Source organism: Sesamum indicum, linkage group LG3, assembly GCF_026168435.1.
Source record: "Sesamum indicum cultivar Baizhima isolate 11 linkage group LG3, ASM2616843v1, whole genome shotgun sequence".
Classification (NCBI taxonomy): domain Eukaryota; kingdom Viridiplantae; phylum Streptophyta; class Magnoliopsida; order Lamiales; family Pedaliaceae; genus Sesamum; species Sesamum indicum.
The window spans coordinates 28,640,087-28,659,588 of record NC_142659.1 but is presented as its reverse complement, the minus strand read 5'-3'; the positions used below and the strand labels follow the sequence as shown (position 1 = coordinate 28,659,588).

At 34.1% G+C, this 19,502-nt stretch overlaps 2 protein-coding genes and 1 non-coding gene across 4 annotated transcripts; 1 reads left to right on the top strand and 2 right to left on the bottom strand.

The window, feature by feature from the left end:
- Positions 1–715: 715 nt before the first annotated feature.
- On the bottom strand, positions 716–789 carry TRNAT-AGU (transfer RNA threonine (anticodon AGU)). Its single transcript has one exon. It is a non-coding gene; the product is annotated as a tRNA-Thr (tRNA).
- A 6,229-nt stretch (positions 790–7,018) lies between these two features.
- Positions 7,019–8,550, top strand: LOC105159095 (protein SOB FIVE-LIKE 5). Its single transcript, XM_011076042.3, has 4 exons — positions 7,019–7,853; positions 7,942–8,010; positions 8,094–8,154; positions 8,256–8,550. Exons 1-4 carry the CDS (start codon positions 7,473–7,475, stop codon positions 8,282–8,284), a joined length of 540 nt encoding a protein of 179 aa, XP_011074344.2. The 5' UTR covers positions 7,019–7,472; the 3' UTR covers positions 8,285–8,550.
- Positions 8,551–10,803: 2,253 nt separating this feature from the next.
- Positions 10,804–17,426, bottom strand: LOC105159093 (WD repeat-containing protein PCN). 2 transcript variants are annotated; one of them, XM_020692664.2, is made up of 11 exons: positions 17,147–17,426; positions 16,889–17,032; positions 16,030–16,345; positions 15,884–15,947; positions 15,675–15,788; positions 15,399–15,561; positions 14,784–14,937; positions 14,060–14,658; positions 13,207–13,388; positions 12,208–12,468; positions 10,804–11,305 (listed from the first exon to the last, which is right to left on the bottom strand). In XM_020692664.2, the coding sequence occupies exons 1-11, from the start codon at positions 17,306–17,308 to the stop codon at positions 11,008–11,010; spliced, it is 2,457 nt and encodes an 818-aa protein (XP_020548323.2). In that variant the 5' UTR covers positions 17,309–17,426; the 3' UTR covers positions 10,804–11,007. The 2 variants fall into 2 exon arrangements, with proteins under 2 accessions (XP_020548323.2, XP_011074343.2); XM_011076041.3 differs by having other exon boundaries at positions 16,030–16,348; positions 17,147–17,425.
- Positions 17,427–19,502: the final 2,076 nt, after the last annotated feature.

Below are 19,502 nucleotides of genomic sequence, written 5' to 3'. Positions count from 1 at the left end.
TATTTATTCATTTATTTGAAAAATTATTAATATATCTCTTGATATTTGATGAAATTATATAATTTTTTTTAAAAAAATAAAAAGTTGTAAAAAAAATAGACGAGGTAGATGGAACATTGTTAAAAAATTATCCACTTAGTCCCTAAAAAATTTTGAAATATTTTTCTAAAAAAAAGTAAAATTATAATTCGCAATCCGCAAGAACATTTTGATTAGTTTACTACAAAAAAATAAATAAAAACTACGGATTGCACTAGTTGTTTGCCGATCGATAATATTTAAAAAATAATAGTGAATTTTCAAACAATAATGAGTTATTTATAATTACATGAGCACTAAAAATTTTGAGTTGCAATGTTGGTAGCAGTTAGCAACAAAAACCAGTGGTACGAAGAGCTTTGCGACGTTAAGTACACAAGTTCTGGTACGTGGTTCCACAACTAAGACTACTTGTTGCAAGTTTGGAACTAAATATGGTGACAACTTCGGCAGTTGAAGGGCGTAATAATGCGGGCTGCTGAGCTGCTCTTCTGGGGGAGGCGCTGCTGCTGGTTGATGGAACCGAGGAAGGCTGGGGCAGAAGAAAGGCTTGATGAGTAATGATGCGTGGGTGAATTCCGGCGTCAGATTCCTACTGCTAAACTTTCTGCTTCATTACGCCACTGCTTAACAAAATGTTCTCTCGTTGAGTGATGGATAAGAAAATAGTACATTTTGCTTTCGTTGAGAGTCGAACTCAAGACCTCCCGCTTACTAAACGGGTGCTCTAACCAACTGAGCTACGAAAGCTGTTTGACTGCTCTGCAAAATTGATCCTCAAAAAAGGAGAATTAAATTTTATTATGTAACTGAAATAATTTATTTTGTTTTGAAAAAAAGGAAGAACATAATGTAGTAAATGCATTCCTATCGACCTAAGGCCCAGCTGAGTTGTTCTCCGTTATGTACAAAAGACAAGGACCCGTGCATCTTTTTTTTCTTTTAGGGGTATTTATATTTAATAGGAACAGCTATTTAATAATATAAAATTATTTTTTAATAAATTAATTACAACATGGCGATTAGCAAATTTCAGTAGCAAATAAATTTATAAAATTGACTAACAACTTAACGTGCTTAAAAATAAGTTAGCCTAAGTGACACTAAAAAAGAAAAAACAATAGGCTTATTGTATCCTCTAAAAGGTTCAGAACATCTCATGCTCATAACGCTCTTAGAAAGCCAAGGATGGCCCAGTCTGCAGTCTAATTAAGCAGGTCCAAACAGCTCAAGTAGCTCAAGAGGAGGACCAAGACATCCCCCGACTCGAACTATGTGTAAAGCTTGACAAATCATTTGGTCAGAAAAGCACACACACGTGGCAGTCCGTTCTTCCACATGGCACCTCATCAACCCAAGTGTCAATAACCACCTTGGACTATATTAGCCCTAGGAAACCAACGTGAGCAAGGAGGATCTCCCAACAGTTGGGACTCCTCACAGGTAAAGGGTCTTCCAAGACAAATAGTACTCCTACTAAAGCACTCCTAGCTATGGATCCACTCTCTAAACACCTCTCTTCCTCTTTAAACTATCCCTTAAGCTCTCTCTAAATATATTATCACGTGTTCTTGATCTTTTCACCAATTTTATTCATCATATTTCAATTTTCAATCACATTTGTTCACTTTTTGGCTTTATTTAATTTCAAATTCAATACTAACTTGGCATCGGAATGTCAACGCCTTCTTTGCAGGTTCATTAAAGAAATATTTCTTTAAAATTGTAATTCATTAAAGAAATATTTCTAAATTACAAAAGAAAAAATAAAGTAAAAGAAAGGGTCAGCTTCTACCAATTTTTTGAAATTCATTTAATTTGTGTTTGGCATTTATCAGTGAAGAGTTTATATTGGAATCACAATCTATACTATTAACCAAGCTTTAATCTCTATTGGTCTGTCTTTTAATACATTCACAAATTTTTAAAAATTACTTTTAATTGATGAGAAATTGATAAGATAAGTAAGAAAAAATTGCTGAAAAATTATTTGTAATTGATAAAAAAACTGCTAAGTGAAAGAAAAAAATATTAGAAAGTTACTGAATAATAGTTTATAAATATTTATTTATGTATTTATAGATCAGTTAATAAATACACATTATTTGTATGTAATAAATTTTAATTATTAACTTAAAAAGAAGAAAAGAGAAAAAAAAATGATGTTTGGTATTATTTTTTATTTTAGCTATGAGCACAGATGTAATGTATAATTAATTTAATCCCATTTGATATTATGCTAATAAAATGCAAAATAAATAATCAAATACTTTATTCTAAAGTAGATTATATATAATTAATTAATCTCATTTGGACTATAATTATATATGATATGTATAGAACGTGCCTCAAAAAATAAAAATAATAATTGAATGAGGAAGGTAGAAAGGGGTAGGGGAAGGGGACAAAAATGGTAAGCACATGGATGGCAACAGCACACGTGTGGCACTTTGACTAAACCTATTCCCCAAAAGCCCCTTACCCGCTCCTCCACGTGACCTCAACACATTTCCCATTTTTTTTTTAATTCAAAATTCCCAAACACTTTCAATTCTTTTTTATATTTATCTCTGCAAAATTAATTCAATTTTAATCATTCTGGTCAAATATTAATACTTTTAATTGTAATAAAATTTCAAATAAATGATAAATAAAATTAAAAGAATGCATTCTATACAGAAGAACAATATCTCCCACATATATTAAAATCTGAACCCATGTCCTCTAAAATTATGAAGTTTCATATTCTGGCCAACAAAAAGACAACAAACTCGCCCAACTATTATTATTCATAATTAAATAAAAATAAAATTAAAAAATAAAAAAAAGGAGTGGTCACTCACACTCACCTAAAAGACGAATTGGCATTTCACACTCGTACAGGACAAACACCTACATTAATAATGTTCACACCACACCACAAAATCAATTACCAGTCATTTCAACAATTCTTTTTTTTTTTTTCATTAAATCATTTTTAAAAAATAAATTAAACAGCATCTAAGATTCTCCTCCACGTATATTAAATTATATAATTATCCCTTCTATAAACAAAGAATAAATATTTAAAAAATATTACATAAAAATGTTAATAAGGAGTAAAATTAAAAATTTATGTAAATTTTTTGTTAAGGTCGGCATTTTTCGTTGAAACTCTAATAAAATGTGGTCAGGTGTAAGCAGGAAATTTTTGAAACTTGTGCCGCTATTTCTGCAATGAGACAAAAACATTGCTACAACTAAAACGATGACAATTGATTTTTTTAAGAATAAAAAATCATGATAAATGCCGATTAGAACTTATGTTATCGTATCGTATTGGTTTGCATGATAAATAATATTAATTTGTCATGATTTTTAAACCGTAAAAAAAATTATTATTTTCTTTAGTGAAATAAAAATAAAGAGATGATGCTTAGTTGAAGTAAGGAAACTGGAACAGTTGTGGAGTCAAATATTCTTGGATTTGATGACTGTAACCCCACGAACGCAAACATATAAATACATGTTATGGTGTTTGAAATAATGTGGCATAAGATGAGAAAATGTTAGCATCAAAAGGGCCAAGAAATAGGGAGAACAGTACAGTCATATAAAATAGATAGAATTAGCTAACCTTACATTTCAGTGTTGTCAGTTTGAAATTGAGTGGGTCATGCTTCTGCTTCAGCTTCACACCTCACACAATTTTATTTTTTTTTTTTAAAAAAAAGATACTATAAATATAAAATGGCAATTTGACATTATTGTATTAATTTTTTATAATTTTAAAAAAATTAAATTGATAAGATAGCTGATTTATTCAATTTTTAGAATTTTATATTAACATAATTGGTCAATTAATATATTTTATTTTTATTTATAGTATATTTTAAAATATAAAAAAGTATTTATTTATATGTATATATAGGCGGCGTGACACGACAAGTAATTTATATATATCTATATATATAAGTGGAAATACAATTTTTTTTTTTTCTGTGTATGGATGCAAATTGGCTGTCAAATCTGAGAATGATAGTCCTCTTTTTTGAGTTTTGTGTGGTGTGTTTGTGTTAGGTCCACTCACAACATTTATTGTTCAGATGCCTTTGCATTATTGAGCTATTGGAAAAAATTCACTCTTCTATCCAGTGAAAGTGGTTAGAGAAGTTTGGTGCACACCAAGTGTTTGTGATTGTGTAAGTTGATTTGAGATCTTCATCACCCAAGAATTGTTGACATTGGACTTTATATTACTCATCTTGTTGTATATGTTGATTAATTAGCCTTTTGATAGACTTGCACGCATAATATGTGATTGTTTTTGGCTTGTAATATTCCGCGAGGCATTATTAATCTTACAAGACCCGATGTTTCTGACCGATTTGATAATTTCAGCGTTACGATTTTATAAGTTTTTATTGGTGAAGCTTTTCAGTGTTTTGAGGTTTTAAATCTTATACTCCCTCCATTTTGAATCAATTTATCCAGTTTCACTTGTAGACAAGAGTTGAAAAAAAGTAAAGTGTTTTGCATAATTCTATACTATCGGTCAGGAAAACGGTGCTTGAAAGTGAATGGTGTCAAACGACGAACTTTAAATGATGAGGTATTTTTGAAAATAAATTTTATTCTAAAACGTACAAAAAAATCACATGGGATTTTTATTTCAAGATAAATGGAGCAGCCAATTCTAGGATAATTACAAGTTGTATAGAGATGCATATAGTTGAAAATAAGAAAATAAAAGCAAGAACAAAGAAGTAAATTTCCACACGGTATAACATCCTTGGGAACTGAAAAAAGAAAATATGGTATGATGTCAAAATGTACTCATTTGAGACTTAAGGTAGCACAAATTTCACAAGATAAATGTAAAAATATGCAATGAATGAAGGGTCAGATCTTCGGCAGAGATCAACTTCACTGATTTTTTGAGAAAGAGTTAGATAAATTTTTCAGAATATTATAAAAAAAGAGGACAGATGGTAGAGAAGATAGGGTCAAATTGATGTCGACTTGTTTTGCTTGCATGTTTGTTTGTGACTCCACTGATGTAAGAAAAAGATGGAAAAGAAAGAAATGTCCTGTTGTGATTGGAAACTTATGGAAAGATTTCAAACTTCTGAAAAGGGCTGATTTTGTGTAGCATTTGACCTTACAATTTGCAAGGGACCATAAGCACCTTTCTGTGCACCCCCATACTGCTACTATATCTTCAACTTAGAGCCATTGTCAATCAAAGCTGGCAAACTCTATATTCTCATTAATTCACAACCAAATTCAAGTTCAAATATTAGACTTTTAATTGCTCGCGGGAAAAGATTTCAGTACGATTTGGTGCCTCAGAATTCTCGAGTGATGAATTTGAAGTGGTCGTTGTCGGAAATAAGGTAGGAACAGAGGTATGTTCTTGTCAGTTCTCGAGATTATTTTTTATTTTTTAGTTGTATGTATCGTACTAATAGAGGTTCAAACAGTATAAAGTATTGAAAGGACCAAATTGCCCTCCGAAAATATGAAATTACCAAAACAAGACATAAATTCGCATTTTTTTTAGTAGCTAACCCGGTGACCCGAATTATGAGTTGTGGATCCTCAACCCATCCAACAGCTATATGGAGTATGGAGTCTAACATATAAGCCTCTATAAATACATTTCGATAACTTCTTGATCATGTTTACTAGATGGGGCTCTATTACACATGTATGTGTTTATTACATTGACACTAAGCTCTGCAACCCTTATAACTTTGAACTAATACTGGTGTTGTCATCAAAAGATCTTTGTTGAGGGCACGACAAATCTAACTCTATGTTGCAGGCCGATCCCATCATCCAACTCAAGAATACTAAGTGGAACCCACCAACAAGAATTATCAGGTCATCACAAACCTCGATCTGGAGATTCAAACTTTAATAAAAAGTGTAGATGATGTTATGTAATTAATTAATAATATAAGATGCTAAAAACACATTTTTCTTGCATATAAGGGAGCTATATTTTATGTGGGGGTAAATGCAGCTCTAGTGGTGTTGAGTTAGCAAGTACTAGTGTATCTATCATAACCTATCTGTGCATGTTAGCAGAAGCACATGATGGGCCTGTGAATCATATGTACCCTTTAGTCTCAGCTGGCTTTGCCCTTTCTCTTACTTTCCATGGGCCAATGCTGCATTAATTCCATTTTGACATCCATTGCCATAACCCTTCAACATAAGGTAACCTCTTTTGGTTAATTACAATGAACTCTCGAGAGTGTTTTTGTAATTATTTATTTTATTATTAAAATTTTATTTTCAAGAATATGAAGGAGGTGATTATAATTTCAAAAAAAAAGAAAAAAGAAAAAAATAATATATAATCAATTATTACTAATCGTTGTCATTAATATTGTTTGAATAGGTTTATTGCATGCCAATAAACTATTCAAATGAAGAAAATAAGACAAGCGATAGATGGTCATGAAGACGAGGACTGTCCTTTTTATGTTCACCTTTATGAAGTGAAACAAAGTCAAAAAAAGGTTAGGAAAAAAGTGGTTTTAATAGCCAATGAAGCAGCAAGAAATCTGAGGATCAAATTACGTTGTAATATTTAGAGACAACCTAAGCACTTTATGTGAGTTGATGCTGAGCATGAAGCTGACCAGCAGCAGCACGCCAAGCAGCTCTTTATCTCTTTTGCAAAAGCAATCCCAAGAACATTAGTTTATGTTGTTTGAAAGTAAGACCATCATGTAAAGTTCAAAAAATAAACCCTTTTAACGTTTCGATATATATTAGTAAAGGTTGTTTCAATTCCAAAAAAATTACACTGCATATTCCTGCTAGCTATCTGGTCTTTACTTTTTAGGAAAATTTGAAATGTAACGTGACTATAAGAATGAAGGATGAGTTTTGTCACAAGAATAATGTAAAGCTTAAAAAACGCCTTCTCGCTTGCAATTTTTATGTGAGGCAAAAATTTGGTGATGTGGGGGATGTTAACTAGTTTCTCTAAGGCCAAAATAGGCCTACCTGGTAGCAATGGGAGCTGCACCTTTCTAATCCTCTCTGTGAGAAACTGAGAGTTAACTTTGTGGACAAACAAATATTAGCTCTTCCCATATTCACTATCAATTGTCAATGGCCAACCCTCCCCACCCCCACCCCCCACACCCCTCCAATGAGCAAGACAACTGGCAAGTTTGATTCTTCTGGAAAGAGAGATATAATATTGGGCAAAGGGATAGAGCCAAGGACAAAAAAGAGTCTAGGATTTGAGTGTGATTTATTTGGTCTCATATCCCTTCACCTCTTCATCTTTCTCTTGTTATAAATAGACACAAACAAGAGGAAAACAGTCCATATATCACTCTTCTCACTTCACAATTATTATTGCATCTTTGCATACACTGCAAGAATACAAGAATTCAAACTCAAATTGCAAAAGCCTCATACATAGATAGATGATGAACATGTCAACTTCTGAATGCAGCAGCGGATGCGAATCGGGTTGGACTATGTATTTGGATCAACACTCCAACTCCACTGATCCATACAGCAGAGCTTATGTTCAGAACTATGAAGAGAAAGGAGTGTATGTGAATTATGAGGATGAAGAAGATGAAGATCTGTCCATGGTCTCAGATGCATCATCAGGGCCTCCACACTTCCACGAGTACGGAAACTGCGGTGTCGACACGCAGTATTATGGCTACTCACCTCCAGGTTCTGAAGATAAGAAGAAAACCAAGCAGAAAAGTAAAAGTAAAGAGACAAGAACCATGAAGCAGCAGAATTTGTGCCTTGATGATACTGCTAGCTCTCCAGTCTATCATTTCTCCCAGGCAAGTTCAAGAAAAGGACAACAACATTGTGCTTTGCTCCTTTTGTCTGAAATTGTCATTGATTTTTGTGTCGGTTGTTGGATTTCAGGGCAATGTACCTCCTTCTGGTAGTCATTACTCAGTGCAGCAAGAAGGCTTTTCTTCTGCACATTTTGAGGTGCTAGATTCTTGCTTTTTGGTTCATACATTTTGATCCTATCATTCTGTCCTGATTGCTGACATGATTATTATATCGTACAGAGTGAATCTAGATCAAAAAAGCATTTAGGCTTCTTCAAATCTTCTGCAAAAGGGAAATCAGGTGAGTGAGTTCTTCTGTGATGATTGCAAGTTGTGAATTGTAAGTATAATGCTTTCAAGGCCTAATTTGGCTCTTCCTACCGACGTTGTTCGGATTGTCAGGCAGTTTGCTGGGGAGAAAGAGGCAGTGAGAAGTGGGGAGGAGTATATTTTCTGTCTGTTGTGCTGCAGTTTGCTCAAGAGATGGGATTCCAAAAGTAAAAGGGGATGGGAGTTGAATTTCAGACATCTTTGTTTGTTGTATCTCTTTTTCATCTATTTGTTTAATCTTTTTCTACCTGTTACTTGTTCCTGTCCATGCAGTAGGGAACAACTTGGGATCATAAATGTAAAAATTAAGTTAAGAAATCATTAGAAAACAATAAACCATTTTTTTTGGTTTTTGTTCTTTTCTCAAGTTTTCTTGCATTAAGCCCTCCTGCTCTAACATAGATGAACCTCAACTGCTGAACTGCATCTATCTGTGTTCAAAACTGAAAATTTTACGTAAAATTCTTACTCAAATCAACAGATTCGATCAATCCAAGAATCATCAAGAGACAGAATTAGATAGAAACAAATGCCTTAAACTAACAATTTTAGCAGTGTATTAGGAACATACCACTTATAATAATGGTGTTTAAGCCACAAATAGACACAAAAATATGAGAGGGAGGAAATGAGTGGCCACATAGTTCTACTCCAGGGATTGCCAGCCTAGCTGAGAACCAGTTGAAGTGGACTAAGTGAGTAATCTGGTAATAAAATCTGATCTTAAACTTAAAGGGGACAGTATCTAATGATGAAAAATTGGTGGCAATAAACCCTATTTTTCTCAATTACAAATCAAAAAGCCCAAAAGGGACATCCCACCACTTATGACAGCTACATACTAAATTTGTGATCCCCATAAATATAATTCATGCAATTATTGAATTTGTTGGGATGGAATTCCTCCAAATGTGTATTAAAGCTTTTGCCATCCTCAGAATTTTGAAACCCATATCTTGGGGAATGACAGAGATTTTTGGAAAAGGACAAGGCCTCCCAGCTGTGTTCTTGGCCCTAACAATCTTCCCTTCCCCCCTCATTTCATGGTACTCTAATAATTGACAAACAATATTATCGGTAGTGAGTTAATTCAGTGTTGAATCAAATAGAACACGTATCTGGAAACTCATTTGAATTGATGGGCAATATCAAAATTTATCAAAAAGTACTATAATTGGTTTCTTATATGGGTATAAATGTATTTTGGGAGGAAAAAATAATAATCAAATTACAGTTCCACTAGCTTCTAAAATCTACTCTTCTCATTTTCTCTTTGGTATTGGTAGGCCTTTCTCAAAGTTTAGTTGTTTCAGTGACATTTACGTGATGAGGTGAACTCTTCCTCTCACCCATCAGTTAATGTGGTTGGTGCTTCTCAATCAATAAAATGAAATGATGGATTAATGGATTGATTATATAACTACCACTAACGGAGAAAATTATTTAAGAAATTCCTCTTTTGTCCAATCCTCCATCAGCTTCCGACAAAATTTACATACCACCAAAGATATAAAAATTTAAAGAAGAAAATAGAAATATTATAAAAAGACCCAAAAAGCATTTTGTCTCAATTTTTTTCTCTTTTCTAGCCAAATAGATGTAATAGGTGAAAAGCGCCCAAAAGATTTGTTTTCAACTTAAGAGTGTGTATATAATAGTAAGTGCACATGTGCCTAGATGTTTGGGAGTAACTGGGTTTTTATTAGTCTGTGCTGTACTCAACTACATGTAGCATAGTTTGTGAGGGTTGTTTTTCATTGATTGCTTTATTGCTTCCTAGTCAAATGTTCGTCCCATGTTGATACAAATATTTGTCCACATTATGTTAAAAAAAAGAAAGGGCAAGACTTGGGCCTCGCGATTGCCCCCAATTATTCTTTTCTCTACAATAAAGCATCATCAATTATTGAATAAAATCATGGATGTACACACGTGCACTACATGTAGCCACACCACGCACAAATTCAATAAATATACACAAAGAATCCATCGAGCAACTAATTGCATGATCTAACGGATAAGCATCCACGTGTGCACACTCTCAAACAATTAAAACAATTGATATTATATTTCTCACTAATTATTGACAAATATCGTCACATAATTCACTGGACTCGTCTCTTTCAAACCAAAAAAGAACAATCAACTTCAGTGAATAAAATATGAATACGAAGTATTTATTATAAAGTCTTTAATCACTTTTTGATTTTTGTAACACATGAATAGATGACCATTATGAGACTAGCAACAATGGAAACAAAGAGAGGGCCGGGTTGGGGGGGGGGGGGCGCTTGGAAAGTTGATAAAGTAGTTTAGAAAAGATGAGCATCAAAGGCAACTTGCGCGCACCCAAACAAAACCAAATATCATCCGCCGGAGTTTAAAGATCCCAAGGAAAAGGAATCTTTCAACCACATTTTATTTTAATGTACACAATTCACTCATTTATCAAAAAATAAAACCTTTAATCATCGATATTCAAAGACAAGCTTTCAAAGGAGGATATGAAAATTTCTTACGAGTACACCAGGAAAGGAACATCACACAGGTTCCAACAAATAAATGAAACTGAGCATTCCAAAATAAACTGTTGAAATATGTAAGTAATGAAAATTGAAAATTGTATTAAAAATTAAATTACTATCATTTGTTAACAGAACTATCTAAAGGGTACATTGCACAACATGGTGAAGACAGACCACCCTCCCCACCCCACCCCACAACCCAAATGAGCACAAAGAGAAGCAAGGGCAAAAATGATTGAAGGCAACATTTGTAACCTTCCAGCCTAATAGGCATTAAAGGCCCACCTTTAACAAGAGTATTATGTCCCAAAAATGTGTCTATGAACAGGCTGGGCATCAAAAGTGTCAACAACTTGTAGCCATGGTTTGTCTATGACCAGAAGAGAACTTTTAGAAAGATGTTCGACAAATAAAACAGGATCTCTGAATGCACAAAAATCAAAGTTCCTTCTACCATTGAGTTTAGACTCTAATCCATGCAGTTTACGTTTTAGTGCTCCATTGCTGTGTAACTTTCTTGTTAATCCCTGACCATTTGCCACGTCAGTGTCATCGTCTCTATCAACAGGCATCCCAAAATCGATCATGCACATTGCCCTGGAGCATCATATGACGTCAGTTTTAGTTATGGATATATAAGATGCACTAAAAGTCCAAGGAAAGACTAAGAATGCACATGGCAGCATTTCAGAGAAATTGTATTTGCTTCAATCTTCTACAAAGATGAAAAGTCAACATGAGACTGTCCGAGACAGCGAAAATCTACCATAGCTCATCACACCAAAAAAATGTATGCCACCTGAGAGTGGATTTTTCCAAAGTCCTTCGCATGGTTCATTTGAAAGAAACTGAGGACATTAACATTGTATGCTGTCCTCTATGGTATATTAACTTTAACATGAAAGTTTGTACTTGTACATGAAGCATCTCTTATCCATCAACCTAAAAGACTAAAATATGAGCTTTCTCCACAGATTGGATCAGTTGTATGTAATTTCTTTGGGTACTAAGCAAAGTCATCATGTCTTTTACTACTTCCATATTGTTAGTAGGGGCGAGAAACATTGGAAAAAAACTAGCTTAAACACAAGTAATATCAAACTAGGAAATATAAAAAATCCTAACTTATGATTGAGGATTATATACTTCAAAAACAGATTGCTGAACATACGAGATGCACTAAGTAGCTTATTTTCCACGCCCTAAATATATGAACATGAATTTTGGAGTCTAGGATGAAGTCCAGCATTGGACTCCATGCCCTCCATATTTTCCATTTGTGACATAGAAAGTCAGAATGACATGACAAAACATGTATCCGTATACTGTGACTAGTATAGATGAGCGATTACTGTTCCTTAAACAAAAGAGGTCAAACAAAGGAAATTGATAGATAAATCTTGCCCAAGGTCATGCATGCAAAAGGAGATATAAAAACAATGAAAACTACTCAAAGATTGTATGACAAACATATATGCTGTCATGGAGTATGAACTTACCTGGGACTGTAGACAATGACAGAAGATGAACTAGAAGACGGCTGGAATGAAAGACCAATCACTTCTCCAGGAAACTCCTGATATCTTCTGGGTAGAGAAAACGTATGACGCATGGACCACTCTCCCAACTGTTTGGCCTCCACATCTAATGCATACACCTGATTTGAAGAGGTGCAGATGATGAGAATATTGCTATTTTGAGGAGTAAAACCACCAGCAGTAACAGAGGCTCCATCCAATCTTGATATGAACCAGTGTTGCCTGCAGCAAAAAATAATTATATTACATCAAGGACTCCAAGGGAATATACCAATCGAAAAACTGGGTTTTGAAGTTTCGTCACGATACTTCTCTTAGAAATCAAACCAGATTTTGTTAAGACAATAAAGAATCTAATCTAATCAAATTAAATTTGTAAGATTGAGTATCATATCATCTGTTGTGATATGAATTCCACCCATTTGATTTTATCCATGCATGTTTCACATATATAAATAGGCCATTAACATAGTGTAACCTTAATGAGAGTATAATCTGATTTAACCCTTTGGTATTTGTCTGTGAACGTGGGTCAAATGACCGAACCACATTTTTCTTGTGTTCTTTTTTCCTTTTCAGTTTACTAACCTAGATATAACTCCATACTATCCAAAAATCACCATAGAAGTAGCACTGTATCTCTATACATGCACCTCCAAAAGAATTAACCCTGTGAAAAAACCATACAGTAGCTTGATATGCTTAAACATTTTAGCTTTCTGATCTAGTAGGCCCTTCCTCAAAGCAAGGAAATGGAAACAATATCAATCTTCCAAGAACTAAATATTTGAAGAAATGACTACTTACACCATCAAGTATAAATTCACTTAATTTTTTAGAACCAAAACATGAAACAGGATTTAATAAACTTTTTATTCTATTCCAGTACTAGCGAGCAGAACTAATAATATTGAATTTTCAGTATTCAACCAAAAACATGAAAGCTCATATATGACATACCTTAGGGTCTCAAGATTGAAAATATACACATCTCCAAAACAGTTGATCGCAGCTAACCACTGGCCATCAGTACTGGTGAACATTTTTGTAATGGGAGGTTCACTAGGCGGCAGACTCTCACCTCCATCTTTGCGACAAGGAGTGAAAGCATGAACTAGCTCAGCACTCCCAACATCTACCACCTGGAACAATATAAGAAGTTCCCCAAATTAGATAAGGTACTGGAGAAGGATGAGTTAAAATACAAACAAAAAGAAAAGAAAGAAATGGCAATCCATGATATCAATACAGACACAGTATGCAAGTCCTATTAAATGTCAAAAAGGGCAACGATGTGTGAGGCATCAAATCATACATTTCATCTCTACAGTCAAACTTGGTGAATGCTCAGTTTAGCTTTTTTTTTCTTCTTTTTTTTTTTTTTTGGCTATTGGCCACAAGGCCCCATAATAGATCAAAAAATATATGAAAGCCACAAGCACATCATGAGGAAAGTTACTTTTTTTAAGAATTCTGAGCATATGTGTCTTCAATAAAGTCCTCATAGAATAATCCCCTAAACAAAGGTATCCTAAACGTCTGGTGTCATCCCATTAGGTTAGTTTAATAGCACCTGCGGCTCAAATGGACATACCAGATCTCGTTTCTGCATAACCGGCCCACAATAATATAAGGGTGCAATTCATTACAATCAAAGCATTTCCAATGTAGATTTATCCTTCCACAACTGGGTGGCAGTCATCCCTCTCAAATGGGTTGTTGCCAAATGACCACATATCATGCCACCACAATGCAGAAATAATAAAACACATCGCATATCAATTGTGGAAACAAGAAGGAAGATAATACATACATATATCCTTCTGTCATGCCCAGCTAATAGCAACCGTGAAGAATCAGAGCTAAAAACCATGTAATGGGCAAACGGTAATTCCTTAGGGAGCTGCCTTTTGTTAACAGTCCACAGGCTCTTGCCTGATTTATTTCTCTTCAACTCAAATAAATTGGGTTTCACATGGTCAGAGTAGGCAAATGATGTACCCGACGAAGAAATTGTACTGCATATGATCTTCCGAGAAGCTTTGCATTTAACTCGTGCCACTAAATCGGTGCTGGCGAGCCCACCAGATGGGCCAGGACTTGTATCAGATACCATACCATTTTTCAAACGCACACAATAGATGTCTAACGAGTGTGCAGCCTGGATCAAAAGCAAAGGCGTCTGGTTGAAAACTGTTTTCAGCACAAGTTGCATGGGCATTCTCTGTGGTGCAGGGCATATATCATGTGGAGAAAACTTGGTAAACTCCTTTACAGAATACGCAAAAAGTTTAGTGTCATCGCCAGCTGAGATAAGCATGGGCACCCCCAAATGAGCCCACTTATGGTAACTGAAGTCAAGGGGCTTCTCTGGGCCACGTGACCTCTTCACCTTTTCATCAGGCGGCAAATCTATCGATCAAAGAGAACAAATTAGTTGGATCACAGAAACCGAGAGAATAAAAGAAGACAGGTAAACAAAAAGGCATTCAAATTGATAATACCAGCAATATCAAATGGACAAAGCACAAACCTACCTTCATGGCTGATAGGTACAGCTATGGTCAATGCCCTCACATCATGTGTATGCGCTCTTACATAGCCAACATAAATCCATTTCTTGATCACTTCAGGAACAAACTTCCTGTCCCTAGAACCAACTGACTCACTGGAAAGTTTATACAGTATGACCTACAAAAAAAAAAGCAGTTACAGTTACATACATTAACAAACTCGCAGAAGAAAAAGCAAGATACTCAAAATCATTTTGAGATTATAACCTAAATTATCAACCATACAAAATCATCTTAGTATAACCAAAACTGTCCATTTTCATATAATTGATTGAAGAGTCAAAGGTCTTTTAACGTATCCAACCACCACTGCTCTAAAACAGCATCAGAGGAGGAAATAAGAAGATCAACCCTATTCTAAAACAGCACCAAGAACCAGATAAAAAGAAAAAAATGGCTGAAACAAATCCAAGCATAACAACCCTCAACAAACTATTAAGATTGAAAATCCATTAAGTGATTTTCATGGGAAAAGCCTTGACCTCATGACTAAATTTTCAACTATGATGAGAAGGGTGTCATTGAGAACACAACTAATACACATCATAACCACATAAAGATAACAAAACATGAATGTACCTGACCGTCAGAACCAGCAGAAAAAACTCTGTTGTGGCTAGGAGCAGCAGATAACGCATTCACATCACCCTTGTGATAGGAATGTGCCTGAAGAAGAGTTCCGAACTTATCATCCCAGAACTGCACACTACCAGAACTGTCCCCGCTAACAATGGTTCCACATCTGAAACCAACAAACGTGGGAAAAAGAAGCATCAGTAATCCAACTCCATTTTGCAGACAATAACAAACCCACGAGACTGTAAGGAAAATGAACTAATTTAATCGAACGCATACCTCAATGCAAGTAATGACCATATGCAAAGATCACTTCCACTCCGCAGACCTCCAAGTCCAACAGTTATTCGATATATCTCATGAGCTAACTTCACATCCCAACACCTTATAAACCTATCAAAGAAAAAGTCTCAGAAAACTAAACAATAAAAAATAAATTAACGGTCTCATTTACCACCATCCACAAGATATAAACAACACTAGCATACCCATCACTACTCCCTGAATAAATTCTAGTTGCATCTGAACTCCAGGTTACACTTAGTGTACGTCCTGCAAATAACAAAAAACATTAATGTAAACCTCAAACAAGAACAGGAAAATGATATTCAATTATACAGGGCAGATTTCTCACCACTGACCCTTGGCAGCGTTCTGATGTAAGTAAGTTTTTCTGCATCAGACACACCATAGATTCGCACACAGCCATCATCGCAAGCAAGTGCTAGTCGTGTATTCTTGGCATCATTATGATCAAGAATTTCAACTGCATTTTTATCATTGTCTTCATCTTCACTTTCACTATTCTCCCCTTCATTTACACCACTAGTGAAAGAAGGATTAGCATGACCATTCTCATAAGACTTGATTTCCTGCTTAACATCGAGCAGCAAATCATTAAATGGTTCTGCAGCAATCTGCCATATTGAGATGCCAATGGAATCCAGAACCTTCTGCAATAAAACACAGCAACAAAATCAATAGCCATCAACAACTCAATAGAAGCTTCTGATATGAACCAATTGACCACAAAAAATCTTCATATGATTACTCTCCAATAATTATAATATATGTGCATTTCCATATTACAATAGAGTATAAATAAATAATACATTTTTTATCAGCTGCACATAACAAGTCCACTGATAGTAAAGGACAAAACTTTGAAGAATTAAAGCAAGCTGAGTTGGTTTGCAGCTTATTGGGAAGGCCCTATATACTTCCACTTTATAGTCTTTGCTCTCTCGGGAAGATGATAATCATATTGACGGCATCATGTAAGATAAAATGCATTTGACCATAGTATCAGATATTAATAAAAAAAATATTTCCAACATCACATTTCTACTTCCATCAAATTGTATCCACCTTTACATTAAGTTCCTAAACACCATTACAGCGGCAGAATTTTTAAATGAGCATAGACTATATAATACAGAACAAAAAAAAAACGAACTAACAAACTAGTCGCATTGCGTAGAGCGATGGTTAACCTTTTGTCTCAAATCGAACAAATCCCACTCTGAAACCGACCCGTCGATGCTGGAAGACAACAGTCGGCCCAACGGCCCTCCTCTCGGCCCCGACCGACACCACACCAGTGAAGACACTCTCGAATTAGGGTCTCCATGTATCGTCTACACGTAAAACCCCAAACAAAAAATTAAGATCCTCTAATGTTTCTAAAGAAAATCAAAGGTTTCTTTAAGCTTAAAATTGAAATATGAAAAGGAGAGTATGGTGCGGCGTACGAGCTGACGGTGCCAGCCGACGGAGCCGGGAGAAACGAGCCAAATCTCGAGCGAGCCATCAGCGCGGGCGGCGGCGACCTGTGAGCTGTCAGCGCTTGTGGCTAGGGCCACAACTGCTGATGGATTCCACTCCACCGAGCTGATTCTGTGGACTTTTAACATTTCTCTTTACTCAATTTCTGAAAAAAAATTCGGTATTTTGACAAAGAGATTTGTGGAGGAGGAGAAGAGCAGCATCAGAGAGAGAAAGCGGAGGAGTGGGCGGAGAACATAGAAGGTAGGTTTTTGAGGGTTTAAGCGCGCACGGGTTTGACCCGGTGGATCCGCGTCAGATGTTTACGGGCTGTTGGTATTGAAATTTTGGGTTGGTTACAATTCCTTTTTTGGGCCTGACCACTATTTGAATCTAGGCCTGTTGCTCTCGGCATGTCCAATAACCTCTTAAGCCCACGGCAATGTTTGGTTTCCTCTTCCCAAAAGATGAAACTTTTCTTTACAGTGCTAGCCGTACGTCGTGACGTGATATTCCTGCTTGCATATAATTTTTTATATTTTAAAATATATTATAAATAAAAATAAAATATCTAAATTAATACATTATATTAACTCTAGAAAATAAGATCAATTTATCAATTACTTTTAAATTAATTTTAAATAAATTAGTTATCTTATGTTTTTTTTACTTCACATAAAATTAGCCCAATAATGTCATTAACCGTAATTTATAATTGTAAAGGGTCTTTCTTTTTTATCTTTACTAGTTATTGTGGCACGTCATTTCTATAATAAAAATCTTTGAAACTTTAAAATATTATGTATAAGAATAAAATAAATAATCAATATATTATATTTAAAAAAAGAAAAAAACTAATTTATCAAGTAATGTATATTTTAAAAAATTAAATATGGTAGTTATCATATCTGTTGAAAGGGTTTTTTGCTTCACAAAAAAATAATGCAACAATGTCATTAACCATCGTTTATGAATATTGAGGGTCTTTCTTTTTTGTACTAGTCGTTGTGGCACGTCATTCATGTATGTATGTAAGAAATAATATTTCACGCTTTAAAATATATTATAAATACGAGCAAATTATATAAATCAATGCATTATATTAAAAGAAGGGGGAAAAAAAAGGTAAAAAAATTTAATCTATCAGTTAGTGTAAATTTTAAAAAATTGAATAAGTTAGTATTATTTACCAGTTGAATGACATTTTAGATTTCACAAAAATTGTTGTAGCAATATCATTAACCATCGTTTGAGCTGTATGACTTGAAGTTATGGCTAAAACGAAATAAGCTTATAACATGATGAAGATCTGTAAATATATTTTGATGTTGTTATAATTCAAGGATGTTAATTATGTTTAATTCATTTTCACGTGATAAACAAAACTTGGGTAAAAAATTTATGATTTAATTATTTATATTGTCCTTTTGTATTTAACTCACTTTAATCCTAATTAATGCGTAATATAATTATTAGTCTATCCTAGGATGGATTTGTACATGCCAGCTATTATTTGCATAACCATCAGGAAGAAAGAGATATTCTCTAAGTAATTACTCAGCAGTGTTATAAAAGTTAGATGGTGTTAAATTGTACTTGCAATTGATACTCTATATTATTCATTTTTAAAGAGGTAGGATGTTGTTCAATGCAAAATTATTTATGCTCTAAAGTTTATTGCAACTTGAATTATAAAAAAATACTGTAGTTTGTTTGATAACCATTGAATTATATTACTTTATTTGAGAGAATCGTGAATCCCTTAATGATTTAAAATTTATTCATTCATATAGTTTTGACTTCTAGAATATGATGCATTTCGAGCTTTTTATTTGATCGAATCGAAAGACCCAATGAGGATCTAAAATTGCGTTTGGATTGAATAATTTAAAATTATAGATTTCAAATCCTTAATAACAAATCCTTTAAATTTGTTTGGATAATATAAAGGATATCAAATCCTTCATTCTAACAGTAAATGAAATTGTCAAACTTATTTGTGACGTGATAAAACTTTTAAAGAGTGTTATTTCACTTCTTATGTTAAAATAAATAGTTGTCATTTTTTATTTATTTGTATGAAAATGCAAAATTACACTGTCACTCAAAAAAGTTTAAAATTACACTTACATCCTCTTCAAAAAAAATTCATTTGCACCTGATCCATTTTCGTAAGATTTGGACATAAAATGCTAATATTACAAAAAAAAAAAAATACATAAAATTTTAATTTTACCTCCCATTTAACATTTTAGAGTATATTTTGTACTTATAAAGGGATAAATAATATATATATATGTATGAGTGGGATTAACATTATTATATCTTTTCCTTATAAATACA

Excerpts from the sequence above, each read along its gene's own strand:
- LOC105159095 (XM_011076042.3), top strand. The coding sequence starts at position 7,473 with ATGATGAACATGTCAACTTCTGAATGCAGCAGCGGATGCGAATCGGGT. Across the intron at positions 7,854-7,941 it reads CAGTCTATCATTTCTCCCAG|GGCAATGTACCTCCTTCTGG; the intron begins GCAAGTTCAAGA and ends GTTGGATTTCAG. Across the intron at positions 8,011-8,093 it reads TTTCTTCTGCACATTTTGAG|AGTGAATCTAGATCAAAAAA; the intron begins GTGCTAGATTCT and ends TATATCGTACAG.
- LOC105159093 (XM_011076041.3), bottom strand. The coding sequence starts at position 17,308 with ATGTTAAAAGTCCACAGAATCAGCTCGGTGGAGTGGAATCCATCAGCA. Across the intron at positions 15,948-16,029 it reads AACGCTGCCAAGGGTCAGTG|GACGTACACTAAGTGTAACC; the intron begins GTGAGAAATCTG and ends TGTTATTTGCAG. Across the intron at positions 15,789-15,883 it reads TATTCAGGGAGTAGTGATGG|GTTTATAAGGTGTTGGGATG; the intron begins GTATGCTAGTGT and ends TTTCTTTGATAG.